At 34.2% G+C, this 18,769-nt stretch overlaps 1 protein-coding gene across 3 annotated transcripts in view; it reads right to left on the reverse strand.

The window, feature by feature from the left end:
- The window catches only part of SPOCK3 (SPARC (osteonectin), cwcv and kazal like domains proteoglycan 3), a 505,924-nt gene that overhangs the window by 135,547 nt on the left and 351,608 nt on the right, over positions 1-18,769 (reverse strand). For all 3 annotated transcript variants that reach the window (XM_037830971.1, XM_037830972.1, XM_037830970.1), the window contains one exon: positions 3,259-3,373. In XM_037830971.1, the coding sequence (XP_037686899.1) occupies positions 3,259-3,373 (115 nt within the window). The remainder of the gene's footprint in view (positions 1-3,258; positions 3,374-18,769) is intronic.

Here is an 18,769-nt window from a genome sequence, read left to right on the forward strand (position 1 = left end):
GCCCCCACCCCCACCCCCCCATACGCATTTAGCTTTGGTATATTGCCTTTGTTGTATTAAAGGAAGCAGAAAACAATGTTTCTGTTAATTACAGTCTCAAGTTGGCACTGATGGTATTTTCCCCCCAATCCCACCCTATTTTTAACACCTTGCAAGGCTGACATTCTTTGCTCTACCTCATGTAAAAACATATTTGTACCTTTCATTACAATTGTTGAGCACCCTACACTTCCCTGAGTTACACAGTCCCAGTCTTTATCCTTTGTTTTTTGTTCTGGTGTCCCACATGGTCCCAACCTTCCTCTTTCAACCATACTCACAGTCATCTTTGTTCAGTGTACTTTCATTGCTGTGCTACTATCTCCCAAAATTGTTTTCCAAACCTCTCACTCCTGCCTTTTCCTTTCTGTCTGCAGTGCTTCCTTTAGTGTTTCCTGTATAGCAAGTATCTTGTTCACAAACTCTGTCATTGTCTGTTTGAGAATATTTTATTCTCAAATAAATAATATTATTTATTTGACGGTCAGTTTTGCTGGATATAGGATTCTTGGTTGGTGGTTTTTCTCTTTCAGTATCTTAAATATATCACACCACTTCCTTCTTGCCTCCATGGTTTCTATTGAGAAATCCACACATAGTCTTATCAAGCTTCCTTTGTATGTGATGGATCACTTTTCTCTTGCTGCTTTCAGGATTCTCTCTTTATCTTTGATGTTTGATAGTCTGATTATTAAGTGTCTTGGCATAGGCCTATTCATATTTATTCTGTTTGGGGTATACTGCATTTCTTGGAGCCGTAATTTTATATTTTTCATAAGAGATGGGAAATTTTTAGTGATTATTTCCTCTATTATTGCTTCTGCCCCTTTTCCCTTCTCTTCTCCTTCTGGAACATCCATGAAATGTATATTCCTGCATTTTGTGTTGTCATTAATTCCCAGAGATGTTGCTCATATTTTTCCATCCTTTTCTCTGTCTGTTCTTTGGTGTGTAGGATTTCAGGTGCCTTGTTCTCCAGTTTCTGAGTGTTTTCTTCTGCCTCTTGAGATCTGCTGTTGTATGTCTCCATTGTTTCTTTCATCTCTTATGTTGTGCCTTTCATTTCCATAGATTCTGCCAGTTGGTTTTTTGAACTTTCAACTTCTACCTTATGTACGCCCAGTGTTTTCATTATATGGTTCATCTCTTTTGCCATATCTCCCTTAAACTTTTTTAATTGACTTATTATTAGTTGTTTAAATTCCTGTATCTCAGTTAAGTGTAATTTTGTTCCTTTGACTGGGCCATAACTTCATTTTTCTGAGTGTAGGTTGTAGTTTTCTGTTGTGTAGACATGGTTTCCTTGGTTACCCCAATCAGGTTTTTCCAGACCAAAAGGGGCTCCGGTCCCAGAAGGAAGAACTATTCAGTGTCTGGTTTCCCTGAGGGTGTGTCTTAAAAAACTGGAACACCCTGTGAGGCCTCAGGTCACTGTGCTTTTCTGTCCAGTGGGTGGCACCTGTCAGCCTGTAACTCCAGACTGGTGTAAAGAGGTGTGGCCCATAGCTGTTTACTCCCAGGCTCTGGGATCCAGTTCTGAATGGAAGGTGGGTAGTTAAAGCTGGGCCCCACCCCTTTCCTTTTAGAGAAGATAGACCCCCTAGGGAAAGGTCATTAGCATTTCAGTGGTCTCTCTCTGCCTGTGCTATCTCCACCCTTGTTTGGGTCAGAGCACTGGGAACTGAAAATGGCTGAGGCTTTCTCACTGAGCTGAAACAGGGACAGAAAGCCTCCTTCAGGGCCAGTCCATGGCCACCTTCCAGCTCTCCAAGGTCAGTCTTCACCCCAAGACTCTGTCTGCTTGCTGTGGATTCCTATTGAGCAGTCCACACTTGTTAATTAAAACCCCGGTTGGAGCACAGCTGAGCTATATTCACTTGCTTGGAGAGTGCTGCTGTCTAGCTCCACAAGGCTTTGCAGCTCTGGCTGTGGCGCTGGGGGTGGGGGGTGGGGGTGTCTGTGGGGGGCGGGGGGGGGACTCCCAGCTTGGATCTGCAGTTTTTACTTACAGATTTTATGCTGGGGCATTCCTCCCAATTCAGGTTGTTGTAGGATGAGTGAATGGTCACGTTTGTCCCCCTGCAGTTATTTCAGATTATTTGCTAGTTGTTCCTGGTTGTTTATTAGTTGTTCCAGGGGGACTAACTAGCTTCTATTCCTCTCTATTCCACCATCTTAGATCCCAAGCCTATTTTCTTTCAATCTAATCTTCAGGGGGCTAACCTATTGTGGGTAGGACCTTTTGATTAGGTTGTTTCCATGGAGATGTGACCCCACCCATTCAAGGTGGGTCTTAATCCCCTTGCTGGAGTCCTGTGTGAGAAGATAAAATGCAGGGACATTTTGGAGAGAGCTCAGAGAATCTAAGAGAGAAAATGCCCCAGGAGAAAGCCATTTTGAAACCAGAACCCAGGAAAAGACAGCAGATGTCGCCATGTGACTTTCCATGTGACAGAGGAACCCCAGATGCCATCAGGGAGGGTGTCTACCTCTTGATGCCTTAATTTGGTCATTTTCATGGTCTTAAAACTGCAAATTTCTAACCTATAAATTCCCATTGAAAAAGTCAACTCATTTCTAGTATATTGCATTCTGGCAGCTTTAGCAAACCAAAACAGACCAATAGAAGTAAAGATTCAAAAATTCTAGATCTAAACAAAAGAGGGCTTAATTTATGAAATTATTCTGTGCAAAATATTATATATACATATTCTTACATGCATTTTATCAGGAGTACATATTTCTATTTAAAAATGGTAGCCATTAATTTACTGGTCAATTTCACTTCTGATAAAAGTCAGTTTGGTTTTATTACTTTATCACTTATCAGTTCCCTGCTCCACAAGAAAACTGGATCTAAATCACACATTTTAGACACAATGATTTATAGAATGCATTCCTTCAGATTTCTTATATATTATGAGTACATAGGAAAGGAGCATCCAGCTACTACCATTAAAATAAATGGAAATCTATAGAAACTATTACTTGCTATAATAATTGAAATTAAAGTTCAAAATAAAACAATAAAAACCTTATTGACAATATAATTACCTTTAGTTATTTGTATAAAAATGAACTCTATTGTGTATTTAATGGCTTAACATTTACTGCGGAACATTTTAATAGGATGGGAAGAAGGTAAAACTATATTTCGGTGACATGCTTGTATTTTCCTTTTATCATTCTCTAAAATGAATATAAATTGTCACCACTTACCTCTCTTAACATTTCTGCTTGTACTTGTGGTTTTATCTGAAGGACATGGGCAACGTCCTTCACATTTGACTGAGAGTTGTTTTCCTAAGACACATGCTTGATATTCTAGTTTGCACTGTAAAAAGAGGGGAAAAAATAGTAATTCAAATAAATTTAATTATATCATAGACTGTCAAGAGATATTTAGAAAGATTCATTTTTATGCACATAATTTGAAAATGTTTCTACTAGATAATACATCTCCAAATAATAAGGTGCAATCTTGTATGCTCTTAAGTTATTGCTCCATCCATAGAGGAGGCAAGGTGTGCTGTTGCTTTGAATGCCATTTTTGGTAAGCAGTGACTGTTGTACCTAATTTGACATTTCTATTATATGAACTGAGTACAGAATCGTATGGACAGAGAGAGGACACAGATGTTGACAGTGCTTCTATCAAGCCCCTTTTGCATATATTCTTGAACTTTACTTCCTTGAGTATGCATGTCTCTTATCTCTCTTAATGGACCCTAAATTTTGGGGACAGATTCTGTATCCATCTAGTTTTTAGTCAATGATTTGTATATCATGGCCTATGATATATCACAGTAGGCAAACAATTGTAACGTGTAAATTTGGAATTGATGTGCTTTCCCACAAAGATGCTACAATAGCCCAAACACACACGTGCACACATAAACATACATTTGTAAGTATAGAATAATAAATAATAAACAAAATGCTTATGTACACATACACAACATTTATATGAGTATGTATTTATATTTCATATACTGTTAATAAATATCATATATACTATATTTTGGTATATAAAGATCTTTCTTATTAGTACCTCTATAATCCTACTGTGCAAATGGTTCTTAAATTGACCTCCCATAGGTCATATTTTATAGTTCTTCATTTGCACAAGTATACAGTCAAAAAACAGTATTGTCACTTAAGACTGTTTCTATAAGCCCGAGATATTATTTCACTTTTTTTTTCTAGAAGGGGAGTACAGCATGCTTCTCTTCAATGTTTGCACGACCAGAGGATTAGAAACTCTTAAGAGTATGACAATAATACATCTGTGATTCTATCACACATGCCATGAAAAATGAGAGATAAAGGGTGTTGAACAAAGAGCATTATACCTCAATTCTCAACCCTTATATGTTGCTTTGGGGCTAGTTTCTAAATATCCTCAGTCTTGATTTTCCCACCCGAGTAACTGGGATAATAATTCCTAATCTACAGGGTTTTTAGAATAATACAGCCAGTTTTCCCCAGTATGATAACTTTCATGAACCAGGTTCTCAGTAAATGTTAATAAAGACTAAATACAATTAAAGTCATATAATAAAAAATATTATGGCACATGAGTTTTGTTTTGCTTTTCGTTTTCTGTAACCATTACTCTCTGTAGAATCACAGCCTAAATACCTTCAACTCATTCTTTTTTAATTTTTTATTTGCTTATCATATTTAATAAGGCATTCTTTAGTTAATAGTTTTAACTAAAAATGATGTGCACTTGATGAACAAAAGTAAATGTGCTCCATCTTTTAAGAGGTAATGACTATCTTACCTCTTAAAAGAAATTAGCAAGAAGAAATGTATCTTGCTAATGCTGGGGTAATGTGATTTCTTTTCTGGCTACCTCCATAATTTACTCAGTATAAATTATTATTAAATTAAATAGGGTAGACTTTCTGGCTCCTATAGGCCAATGCATCAGTGGCTAATTTAATTTGGATTCAGCTGATAGCTAGAAGCACTAAATGCACCCAATGACTAATCAGATTACCTACATCTGTATGATATATATTTTTCTTTGTCAAACAATTCTTTAATGGCCATGAAAAATTCAAAACTAGCACTGAAATACATGAATAAAATATTATTACACACTTCGATCATATTTATAGTGGTGTTGTGGGTCTCTCTGAGGAACAAATTCTTTGAAAAGTGTCATTATTTTTCTATGTTCAGTGTTTAACTAGATGGAAAAAATGATTTGTCATGTAAAATCACATTGAATTTTAAGTGTTATTAAAAATATCCCACATGTAACCAAAAGTAGAATAAATAGTTTAGCAAGTGATTTAATGAAAGATAAAAAAGTTACACGAAACTTTGAGATTTCAGTTATATTATCCTTTAATGTAACTTCTTTTAGCAATATTTCAGGACTTTGGATTTGATCATGTGAAAATTCTGATTCATGACAATTTAAGGAGAGTTCAAGGGCAATTATAAGTAGCATATAAACAGATAAAACCAAAAATCAATATTAATTATAGCTAGCATTGGATTCAAATTTTGAAAATAAATTAGCTTTTTTCAAAGATGTTTTATGCCACACATTTACATTTTAAATATGATTTATTGCAGCAGTGATTGATTCATACAAAGAGCTCGAAAGTCCTGATTATACTTGAATGAACAAAAAATGCATGAGCTATTAGTTTCTTAAAAAGGAAATCACAAACTTCCTGCATTTTTTACCTCTATTTTTTTAACCTCTAGCTAAGTTTCTTCAGCATCATTATAATAATTTTAAAAAATTCAAAGCTTTCTTTCAGATTTACATGACATGATGAAATTTATGGTTTTGCAAAAACAATTACAATGTAAATGAAACAATTTCTCTTTTCAGAATGACTCTACCTAATACCCTTTTCTGTATGCATTTTTTAAAGGGGAACAAAATCAGATCTATAGCAAGTATATAATCATATGAATCAGCTTCCTGTAATCAGAAAACCACTTAACTTTATTTATCTATGAATTGATTTTGAAAAAAAAAAAGGAGGAAGAAATCTTTGTAAAAAATTTTACCTGAAGAATAGTAGGACAAATTAAAAATGCTACTTTTAAATATTATCTACATTCACTGATTGCATTCTTAATTAAAATGTTCAATTTTCTTAATTATCACAAAGCTGAAATATTTATAAAGGTATAAGTGAACTAAAATATCACTTAAAGGGCATGCTCATTAGTCTTTAATTACCAAAAATGCAAATACCATAGAGAAAGACATGATTAATACATTCCTGATTTTCTAAGACCTGTGCATTAAGCACATTTAGGTTATGATGTATTGTGAAAACCAAGGCTACAGTATGATTTTTCAGCAATCAAAGCTGATACAGTGTTCATTGGAAGTAAGTTTCTTACCATTTTTTTTTAGACATAAGATCAAAGAAGAAAATATAGTCTTACTGTTGGAGAGATACGGGCTGCACAGAAACTAACCTCACCACCTGGGTGAATCAACTATGGGACAGGCTAGTTTCAATGGCTTTGAAAAAGATGAAATCACCATGGCCATGGTAAATGGATTAGACCAGAGTTTCTCAATGGGTGTGAGTGTGGGGGGTGGGGATTGAAGCGGGGTTGTGTGCTACTGGCACCTAGTGTACAGAGGTCAGAAATGCTTCTAAACATCTTACAGTGCACAGGACAGTCCCCCACAGCAAAGAATTATATGGACCAAAATGTTAACATTGCCTAGATTGAGAAACCCTGATTGAAGCACAGGTCTCCTGAAAGACAGTAAATGGGTGAACCAAACTCTCCAGATCCATTCCATATTTCCTTAGGGATGCTTTCTTGGGCATTCACTAAAGCAATGCATATCATTAAAAAAATAGTATAAATAAATTACCTACAAGTACTTTAATTATCCAGACAGTCCAGAAAATGCAAATAAATCAAAAAACAAAAACAAAGTACATAGTTGATAATGGCTCACATGGCTTACTTTGAGGGTTCCCAGTGTCACGCACTGTGCTGTGTATACTTTCAATCATCAAAGACAGGTATTTTTTAACTAAATTTTACAAGAGAAGCTTAGAAAACTTCTGCAACTTCAAAAATATATATGACTGAAATGGGATTTGTACACTATCTTAGAGTTCTAATGTAGAACAAGTATATAATTAACAGTAGTTAAAATATAGCAACACTGTTCTATTTCTTATTGTAACAACTAAATTTGTATTGAGGTAAGTAAACAAATTCGGGAATATGGAATTCATGAATTACTTTTTTTTAGTCTCTGTTTTAATCTATCTGTGACTGATCAATACATTACACTTCTTTCATTACAACCAATATCTTAGATATGAACTGAGACTTCTTTGCCAAGCAGACTCCTTCCATTTGAATTCCTCTGCTCTGCATCTCACGTAAATACAACAAAAAGTATACTTGATCCAGTCTTGAATCCATTCTTTCATTCAACTGGGATTTGCATTTTACTCAGACATATCATACTTACAGCATACACACATAAGCAGGGAGTTAAATGTAGTAGGGACAATATTTAAACACCCTATGCACTACGGGTGGACAATATACCACTGACACTATACCACTGGGTTTTGTCTGTTCTGCACCTTACCTTCCATTAAGGAATAACACTGCTTATTTTGGGCACTTCTTTTTCCACAAAAACTTTATTTTGAGAAACTTCTTATTTCACAAAAAAAAATTATGTATCACCACATTCTCCACAGGGAGAGAGTCATGTGACATGAGGCAGTTCTGAGTTGTTTTCCTACTTTCTAAGATTACAAGTGAGGAAAGAGAACAGGCCCTCTGCAGGGATAACAACAGAGATGTGAGTACAGACATTACTGAGCACAGTTAAAATGGGAAAAGGACCATCTGAGTAGTGAGGATACTAGAGTCCTTAATCTGAACCATCCCATAAGGCTCAATGATATGCTAGTTAATTTCTCCCTTATACCTTAAGCTTCTATTTCAAACTGTTTCTATCAGGCGTCCAAGATGGCATCTTGAAATCGGGTATTATGAGGACTAGCTGAATTTAAGCTGAGGCAAGATGAGGTAAGGGCAGTAAGGATCCCTTCAAGCCACGCCAATAAGCAGACAATCCCCATCACGAACCAGCTAAAACATTGCTTGAGTTGGTAAAAAGATTATCTTATCAAGGACAAATGCCAGGAAAAAAATAAAACAACAAAGGTATATTTATCCCTTACCTTATTAAGCACACTCTCTTAGACCAGTATAACACCCATATTCCAAATAGAAATTATTGTTACAGATATTATATTTTTCTTATATAATCAAACATATTACAAAATGTCCTACATAAACTTTTAACTTGGCAGAGTTTACAACAACTTGTAGCACAACATCAGAATGTGACAAGGAGAAAACAACTTGATTCGGGGATTACGGACTTAGACTAGATATAATACTAGTTTTTGGAGGGTGTCCTTTTCAAGAGTACCCGAGCATATTATAGATGTGGATAGGATTGCTGCATTACCGTCTCCCTTAACCTCAATATTAATTTAATCCAAAGTACTAGAATGCCAGGATTATATTTACCCTCAAATCAGTTATGATTCTAAGTGTATGCCTATAAAAAGCCTTGATGTCTTCCAAATTACTGAATTAGTTAGATTTGTTATAAGATCATCTGTAGTCGAATATCTATTGTTTTGTGAGATGTGTGAATAATGTGGCATTTGTACATGTGTTTTCCACTTTCATTAGGTAATTTTCTAAACAAATATCTTAGATTTCAAAATCTGATAACAAAAAGAAAATTTAAGTTTAAAAGGCTAGTGTGCTTATTGTATAACCAATTCATTCTTATTGGTTTTATCAGTATTTGTCATTGAAACCAAAATTCTTGTTTAAATTATTCCAGACCAATGTTGCTTTCATTTAAAAGAAACATTCAATTAAAGAAAACTTTAAAAACTTGTTACTTCTTAATACATATATATATTCATATATGTATATATATATTGTTTAAATTAAGGAAATAATTTAACTTGATTTATATTTTCATTATTTGCCTTAATATATAATATAACTTTTGACAGATAGCTCCTAGAATTTTCTAGAAAAGTATAAGAGTACTCAAAAAAAATGGATTAGAAAAGGTCATAATGCCAAGTATTCCTGAAAATGAGAATGACATTTCAGCAGAAATTATTTTTATAGATATATAAGGGAGTGAATGTTTAAAAAAAGAAAAAGGGGAAAGCAACAAAGGATGCATTTTGAAAGACATACAGGAGATGAAAGATTCAGGACAGAAGGTTAAATTTAGCTAAAGAGAGAAAGGACTCTGAAGAACTTAAAGTAATAGATGACCTCAACAACAATACAAACATAAAAATACTTCTGTGTCATTTTTTTGCATACATTTCAATATCTATGGGGCTTGCATACTTACCCTTTTGTGTTAACTGATTTGGTAAATATAAAGCATGAGGAATTTCCCTGATTATTTTCCTTAAGACATGCCAAAAGACTATTAGAAATATTTACCATTCTTTTTTTTTCTGTATCCTGAATATTTTTTTTTCTTTATTAGAGAAGGTGTGGGTTTACAGAACAATCATTTATAAAATACAGGACTCCCATGTACCTCTTAACACCTTGTATTGGTGTGGAACATTTGTTACAATTGATGACAGTATACTTTTATAATTCTATTATTATCTGTAGTCCATGGTTTAAGATTTCACTGTGTAGTGCAGTTCCATGGATTTTTCAAAAATTGTTATTCTGTTACCATATATACAATCTTAGGTTCCCCTTTTAATCACCTTCAGATATATATTTCAGTGCTGTTAATTACTTATTTTCTCAGTTTTGTGCTGCCATCACCACCATCCATTGCCAAAACATTTCTGTCATTCCAAATAGGAACCCTGTACATTTTAAGCTTTAACTTCTCATCCCTATCCCTACCTCATCTCCTGGTAATCTATAATCTAGATACTGACTATGAGTTTGTTTATTCTGATTATTTCAAATTCTTCTAACTAATATATATGCTTAATTGTCAATAGTTCCCAGACACTTTTACACGCTGGTAACAATGATATACTTTGAGATCAGCTAAAAGAGAAAAATGGGGAAGATACAAAGATATAAAGCTTAGTTTTTTCCCACTGTGTAACATTTCCTTTTGAGTAAACCTCAGGGAATAGCCTGGGGAGCTCTACCTCCTGAGAGCTAAAGTGCCCTCTGTTGACTCACTTTGGGAATGCATGAGTATCTAGGACAACAGCCTGGCAATGTTGACTATAAGTAAAGAGAAGGGGGCTGTTAAATGTAGTGGCAAAAGCATATTATTAAGAATGAATTTACTGAGGAGAGGTCAGTCAAAAAAGGAAAATGATGAGGGTGGGATGAACCAGAGAAAGCAGAAGCAAACCGGTTAACCCTTCAGAGGTTAACAATTCATTAAATACTGTAAATAAGTACCTATTTTTCTACAATACACATGTACACAAACACACTGGTAACCATTCCCATATCTAGCCTTGCATATATACCAAAAACAACAGCAAAAACAATAAAAACCAATATGTGTTCAAACTGATACCTCCAATTCTAATCCAATACATCAGAATTCTTTCTAGCTTCCTCCTTTCCACGCTTGTAAGTATCTTCTCCAAAACTGAGAAAACTGGTTCTCATTATTCTAAAGATATCTACCTATAAACTCAAACTACTTTCTTAATTACTCAACAGAACCAATCTGACAATCATGTTAGGTACCTCCTCAGTATAGAAATTTCAAGAATGCAATAACATATGTACTTAACATTCCATGTCCTGAGGCACAGGTAGGCAAACCACCAAGGCTATGTCACAGGACCCCACCTTTCCTCCTTCATCACCCTTCATTGGGCCCCACTGTCTTACTTACTGAGCCAAGGAAGATAGCGAAGGAGTCTAACTATAAATATTTTCTGTTTATCAGTTATTAAGAGAGGAATGTTGAAATCTCACAATGAGTTGGTAGGCAATAGAAATTGAAAAATATAAAAGGTAGAAATTGCTTTTTTATCTTGAGAATATTTATTACATACCTATAAGATTAGATCTATTATATTAAGTTTTCCAGGTGAATTAACATATTTTTCATATGTAGTAATCTTCACTTTCTATGGTTTTTATCTGAAAATCTAGTTTTTCTGATATTAATAAAATTATCCTACTGTTTTGTATAGTGTTGGGAGTGTAGCTAAGAAACAATTCTCAGTGGATATCTTGTATTTCTGCATACAACTTCTGGACTATATATTCAATTATGTTTGTATAGCAATTAGCCTTGGAAGATAGATAGTATCTCCTTCTGGAGGAGAGGGCAAGTTGGTTTGCTGCCCAGTAACATAAAGGTAATGTCTCCCCCTGGGGCAAAAGTTGTACATACTTGTTTGTAGCCAGTTATAAATGATCGAGATTTACTAAATTCAAATTTCCTTGTTTGTGAAACAAACCCAATGTATGTGCAGCATTCAACTGGGTCTCCCTGTATTGCACCTGTGGGAACTGTGGAGAAAGAAGAATGACAAAGGACATGCAGCTTATTCCATGAGTAATAAATTCCTTTGCCTCTGACCCAGGAATCTCATGTCTCCTACCAAAGCATCCCCTGAAACTGTGGCAGCATGAGAGTAGGGCAAAATCTCAGACAATTCACAGACTATTGACAGTTTTTGGCAATGAGGATGAGGTGCTGACAGAGACAAGACTTTCTGAATAGAAAAGACACAGGCTCCCACAGACTGAGTTAGAGGATCTGAGAAGATTCCCCATGATCAAGTAGCAAATGTTCTCACCCAAGTGATGGACAGGGTGGAAAATAAGAGTCACCCACTCTTTCGTCTACCTATTAAGGAAAGTTTTGAGCCTAAGCAACAAGAGGCTGTGTTGACTCAAACTGCTCAAACTGTGCTTTGGTCATTGTTTACTAGTCTCTGGCAGGAGGAGGAAGCCACGGTCTCCCTGTCCCCAAATGGGAATTTTCTTTCACCATTTTAACTGTGTTTACCTACTGTTTTCTAAATCCTATTAACTCTGCCAAGATATTTTTGTTGTTATACCTGTATGATATTTTTGGTAGGTAATATGGCTTCTCTGTCTGAGTTTTACATTGGTAATCTGCCATTTCACTGAGTGTCTAGATTTGGATTTTTTATTTATCTTACTTGGCACACATTAGGCTTCCTATATTTGTGAATTCATGGATTTTGTCATTTCTGGAAAATTCTCAATCAATGGCTCTTGATATTTTCTATACCGTCTTATTTCTGGCTTCTTCTGTACCTCAGATTAAATTTTGTTGTATCTTTTCATTCTACTCTCTATTTTCTATTACCTTTGTGGGGGCATTTTTTCCTGAAATAATAAATATACATATATTTATATATATTTCATTTTATCAATTAATTTTGTTTCATATATGTACACATATATGTATGTATATTGTCAATTAATTCTCTTCAAATTCTCCTAATAAAATTTTTAACTACCCATTAATTTTCAAATTAATTATTATATTTTTCAATTTAATAAATTATATTTGGTTCTTTTACAAATCTTTCTAATCTTTTCTGAAATTATCTTGTTATTGTTATATTTTTCAATACTATTTTGTCTTTAAACATTTCACACATTAAGAATATTTTATACAGTTAATGTATCTTTAGATATGCCTAATATTTATCCAATAATTTTAGTATTCTAAATTTTTAAAGTCTAAATCTGGTTTAGTTTTTACTATTGTTGACATTTTTGACTCTAGCTCATTCAGGTTTTTTCCAAACATTTTTTTTTTTATTGTCAGTAGGTTTAATATGCTGATTTTTTTATATAGATTTGTTTCTTCACTTAAGTATTATTTTTATTCATTTGTGTGTGAGCACATTGTTGGCAAAATGAAAACTGGTAATCCACAGGAGCTTGTTTTCATTATACTTTTCTACAGATTCTTGCAGATATTAAGGTATGCTGTTCACATGGAAAGGCTTAAATTTTGTTTCTCAGTCAGGGACACCTCTGACCTCTCTCTGAGGTAGTGTAATCCAAAACTCCAGATCCAGGAGACAGCAGGTCAATGGTATAAATTATTTTTTTTCCCATCCGGAGCTACTTCAGAGATAAATAGCTCACCTCTAAGACTTTTAATGCCTGATGACAGTTACTTCCCTGCTTTCCTTTCATTAGGGGCACAGCTGTTTGGAGGGTAGTTCAGTTCACCTACAACACTGTGCTTTCACTCCATCATTCTTCCACAGAGCATTCATCTTCATATATCCTGATTCTAGTGATTGTCAATTTTGTTTTTTTTTCTCCTCCTAGCTTCTATATTTGAATTTACTTGCTTCCTACTTTCAGGTAGCTTTTGGTGAATTGGCTTGCTCCTGATCCATTAACATACTTAATCCATTGCCAGTTATATCCAAGATTAATTTTCTTGGTAGAAAGCATTTAGGGTAGAGTGAGAGTAAAGAACATTAAAACATTCAGTGATGAGAGAATACATGCAGAAGAATTGTGTGAAAATATGTAATTTGCCTATGCAGCCACTGCTTAGGATATGACTTCCACATTCCACTGTGTCCATCTATAGAGCATGTAATATAAATTTATATAACCATAAGTAGGTATTATTTATAGCATTTGAATTTTTCTTTGCCTAGAAAACATAACTCCTTACTGTATTAATTTTAAAGTCACATTCATAAGTAAATAGAACTCATTATTAATATATCATATCAATAAATGCAATTATATACAAACTAATTTATGCACTATAATTGTATTATTATATTTTTGCATTTAAATTATGTCTATATTTATTCACAGTCATATTATTACAGCCCTGCTACTTACTAGCTTTGTGACTTATTCATATTTAATATCTCTATGTTTCAGATTATAATATTTAAAATGGGGATATCAGTTTAAGTTAACATTTTAGGGATAACATTGGATTGTTATGAGGAATAAATGAATTCATATATAAGATAATTCATTAACCTAATTAGTGCATTGATGCATTGGCTTAGAACACAGATAAACAAATATTAGGCAATCACTAATTGTTGGCTTTTTAAGAATCTTTGCTTTGTTGGCATGAGTTGTGTGACTTCAAAAAGCAGAAACAGACACAGCTTTCCCAAAGGTTCTGTGGGTACCCTGTTTTTGATCTACGCAGAAACTTTCTGATTATTCCATTGGCTTATCTTCTATCAACAGAATAAGACTGACACATGCTTCGGTTATCTTTACACATGGATATCCTATTTACGTTGCTACAATCTGAACTTTTGAAGAATTGGAATATATATGGCTGCTTTAAATCTTTCCTATTGCTTCCCATGGTTCTTTCTTCTGGGGAAAGTACTGAATAATTGATGTTACAAAGAACACCATTAAGGTAAAATCCACGTGTGATAATGGCAGTGCTATTGCACAGTACAGCATAGTGGTTAACCGTGTGCTCTAAGCTGGGTTCATATTCCAGCATTGTTATTTACCAGCTTCATGGCCTTTATGTGCCTCCTTTTCCTTATCCTCAAATTGGGAATAATTATAGAATCTGTCCTATTTGGTGGTTTTAAGAATAAAATTAGTACACATAAAATACTTAGAACAGCACCTGACATAACTGCTCTATTATTTCAGCAATTGCTACTACTAACACTATGACTGTTTCTATTACAATACACCTCCTACTATTATTACACTTTGCTTAAGGAAAGTGTATATTCAAGCATGTTCTACTTATTTTTAAATTTTTAGTCAAACTGGCTCCCTGAAATGCCAACTATTGGGAACATTTTCCAAATTCAAGATCTTTTAACAGAAAAGCAATGGTGGTATTATCTAAGATATAAAAGTCAATATTAAATATTCCAGAAATGAATGTATGCACTGTTTATACACAGTAACACATTGTACATGTGAAAATATTGTAGGTTATATTCTATCATGGCTACAGAAAATCTGATTAACATCACCTTAAGTTCTGTAAAGGTTTTACTTTTTCAAATACAAAAACCTACAGGTAACTTCATACCTACTGCTGAAATAGTAACTACTTTTCTCCTAAATTGGGATTAAGGCAAGGAGGCTTATTCAGAATTTTACTGGGCAGCTGACATAGAACTGTAAGACTAGGAAAAGAAATTAAAGGCATAAGAATAAGAAGGGAAGAAATAAAGCTTTCTCTATTCACAGAGGATAATTGTATATTTAGAAAATCCTGATAGATTTACAAATCACTCCTAAAAATAATAGGTGAATTTAGCAAGTTGTCAATATGCAAGGTCAGCATAGATAAATTAATTGTATGACCATATACCAACAGCAATTAAAAATAAAAACAATTCCATTTATAATAGAATTAATAAATATACAATACCTAGCAATAAATTTAACAAAAAATAGTAAAGACCTCTATAAACAAACTACAAAATATTAGTGAAGATCTAAGTAAATGGAGAAATATTCCAAGTTTGTGGAATTTGATATAACATTGGTAAGATAAATTCTCCTCTATAGATTTAACATGATCTGAATCACAGTTCTATCTGGTTTTCAGTAGAAACTAACGAACCAATTCTAAATTCATATAGAAATGCAAAGGACAAATGCCAAAGCAATACTGAAAAAGTAGAACAAAATTGGCCATAGAATGCCTGACCTCAAAACTTAATATAAAGATATAGCAATCAAGGCAATGTGGTACTAGCCTAAGGATAGAAAAACAGCTCCTGCTTTTAGGATCATTTCATTTTCAAGAAAAGAACAAAACAATACAATGGAGCAAGGTGCTGCAAACTATACTGGTACAACTGGTTATCTATGTGGAAATAAAGCTTCTAAAAGAAAACATTGAATGATATATTTTCAAGTAAAAACCACAGAGAATTGATGAAGTAGATGTCCTCATCATGCAAAATATCTAAAATATGTTTTAAAATGGTGTCTTTAGGAGGATTTTTGCTTTGTTTTCGTTTGTTTTGTTTTGAATGCCAGTGTTCTGAAATCACAGGACCCAAACCCATAAGGACCAAACATGATAAACGTAAAGGCCATGTATTACACTCATTTTTAGTGATGCAAATAAATGCAGTCAACACATTAATTATGTGTTGTAATATAGAGAAAAATGAAGGGTGATTACTCAAGAATGTGCTTTTGCACAGCATACCCCAAACAAAATAGATCTGAATAGGCCTATGCCAAGAGACTTAATAATTGGATTACTAAACATCAAAGATAAAGAGAGAATCCTGAAAGCAGCAAGAGAGAAACAATTTATCACATACAAAGGAAGCTTGACAAGACTATGTGTGGATTTCTCAATAGAAACCATGGAGGCAAGAAGGAAGTGGGGTGATATATTCAAGATACTGAAAGAGAAAAACCATCAACCAAGAAGACTATATCTGGCAAAACTATCCTTCAGATATGAAGGAGAGCTTAAAATATTCTCTGACAAACAGACAATGACCGAGTTTGTGAACAAGAAACCTGCTCTACAGGAAACACTAAAGGAAGCACTGCAAACAGAAAAGAAAAGAAAGGAGTGAGAGATTTTGAAAATAATTTTGGGAGAGTAGCACAGCAATGTAAGTATACTGAACAAAGATAACTGTGAATATGGTCGAAAGAGGAAGGCTGGGATGATGTGGGACACCAGAACAAAAGATGAACGATAAAGACTGGGACTGTGTAACTCAGGGAAACCTAGGATGCTCAACGATTGTAATAAAAGGTACAAATGTTTTTACATGACGTAGAACAAATGAATGTCAACATTGCAAGGTGTTAAAAATAGGGTGGGATTGGGGGGAGAATACAGTCAATGCAAACTAGAGGCTAGAATTAACAGAAACATTGTATTATGCTTCCTTTAATGTAATAAAAGCAATATACCAAAGCTAAATGCATATTGGGGGGGGGGATAGGGGAAGAGTATGGGACTCCTGGCATTGGTGATGTTGTCTGACTATTCTACTTTAGGTTAATGCTATCTTTCCTTTTGTCACCTTCTAGCTATCAAGTTTTTTTGTTTGTTTGTTTTTCTCTCTTTCTCTTGCCTTTTTCTTTTACCTCTCTGCCTTCTTTGACTCTTCCTCCATCTTTGTGGAAGAAATATCCTTATATAGAAAGTGGAGATGGTGCTCAATACATAAATACGTGACTATGGGGAACCAACGATTGTTTACTTAGGACGGAATATATAGTGTTTGAACAAAACCATTTTAAAAGAACTGGGTTGATGAAGAAACCTTGAGGGCACTATATTGAGTGAAATAAGACAGACACATAAAGACAAATATTGTAGGGTCTCACTGATATGAACTAATTATAATATGTAAACTCATAGACATGAAATATAAGCTACCGAGATATAGAATGAGGCTAAAGAATGGGGAGTGATTGCTTATTATGAGCAGGATATTCAACTAAGGTGAACTTAAATATTTGGAAATGGACAGGGGTGATGGTAGCATGTAATGAGAATAATTAACAGGGCTGAATCGTGTGTGAAGGTGGTGGAAAGGGTAAGCTCAGAGTCACGCATGTCACCAGAAGGAAAGTTGGAGGTTAAAAGATGGGAATGTATAAAACAGTGAATCTTTTGGTGGACAATGTCTGTGATAAACTCTACAAATATTAGAAATCTCTCTCACGAACTAGAACAAATGTATGTCACTATAACTAGAGGTTAATAATAGAGAGGCATATAGGGAAGAAATATATAACTATTGCAGACCATATACTACAGTTAGCAGTATTTTAACATTCTTTCATCAACAGTAACAAATGTACTATACCAAAACTATGAATCAATAATGGAGGGGGGGCATGGTAAGGGGTATGGGAGGATGTGAGTTTCCTTTTTTTGTCTGTTTTTTTTCTGGAGTAGTGAAAATAAAAATTGAAAAAAAATAATTGTGTTGATGGATGCACAGCTGTATGGTAGTGCCATGGGCAAATGATTTTACACTTTGGATCTTTGGATAGTTGTATGGTATCTGAACAATCTCAATAAAAAATAAAATAAAATAAAATAAAATAAAATAAAATAAAATAAAAAGAATGTGCTTTTGCTTGAAATTCCTACAAAGAAAATACAAAAGTGATTGAGAATACGGAGTCTGGAGCCAGCATGCCTGGGTTCGAGTCCATGCTCTGCCATTTAGCTGAGTGACACTGGGAAAATTACTTAACTTTTCTGTGAACCAGTGTTCTCATTTTTAATAGGGGAAAAATAATAAGTTAATATGTCTAAAGCATTTATAGTATTTGCCACATATAAAAGCTAAATACAAGTTTGATCTATATGTATATATGAAGTTATGAAACAATGTGGTGAAAGGTAATCATTTACCATATTTCCAGATCAAAACACAGGTATTGTAAATGGTAGACAAAATGGGGTACACGTGTCTCTGACTCATTCATGCATTATACCTCTTCTCCCCACAGCTGTGAGAAACACAGATCGGAGCCTTGGGAAACTCCCTTGGAACTTGGTACCTGGTAGTAGCTAGAAATGAAGAGTGACTGGGTCGTAATATTCTGGTGCAATACCTACATCCTCTTAGAAGCCTGTATCCAAATTTGTCACAGTCATAATTCAAGTCAAGGAACATTAAGACATTAAAAAAAAAACTGGAAAAAGATAAAAAGGAATTCATAGACATTGCCAGATACT

This window comes from Choloepus didactylus, chromosome 3, assembly GCF_015220235.1.
Source record: "Choloepus didactylus isolate mChoDid1 chromosome 3, mChoDid1.pri, whole genome shotgun sequence".
NCBI lineage: Eukaryota > Metazoa > Chordata > Mammalia > Pilosa > Megalonychidae > Choloepus > Choloepus didactylus.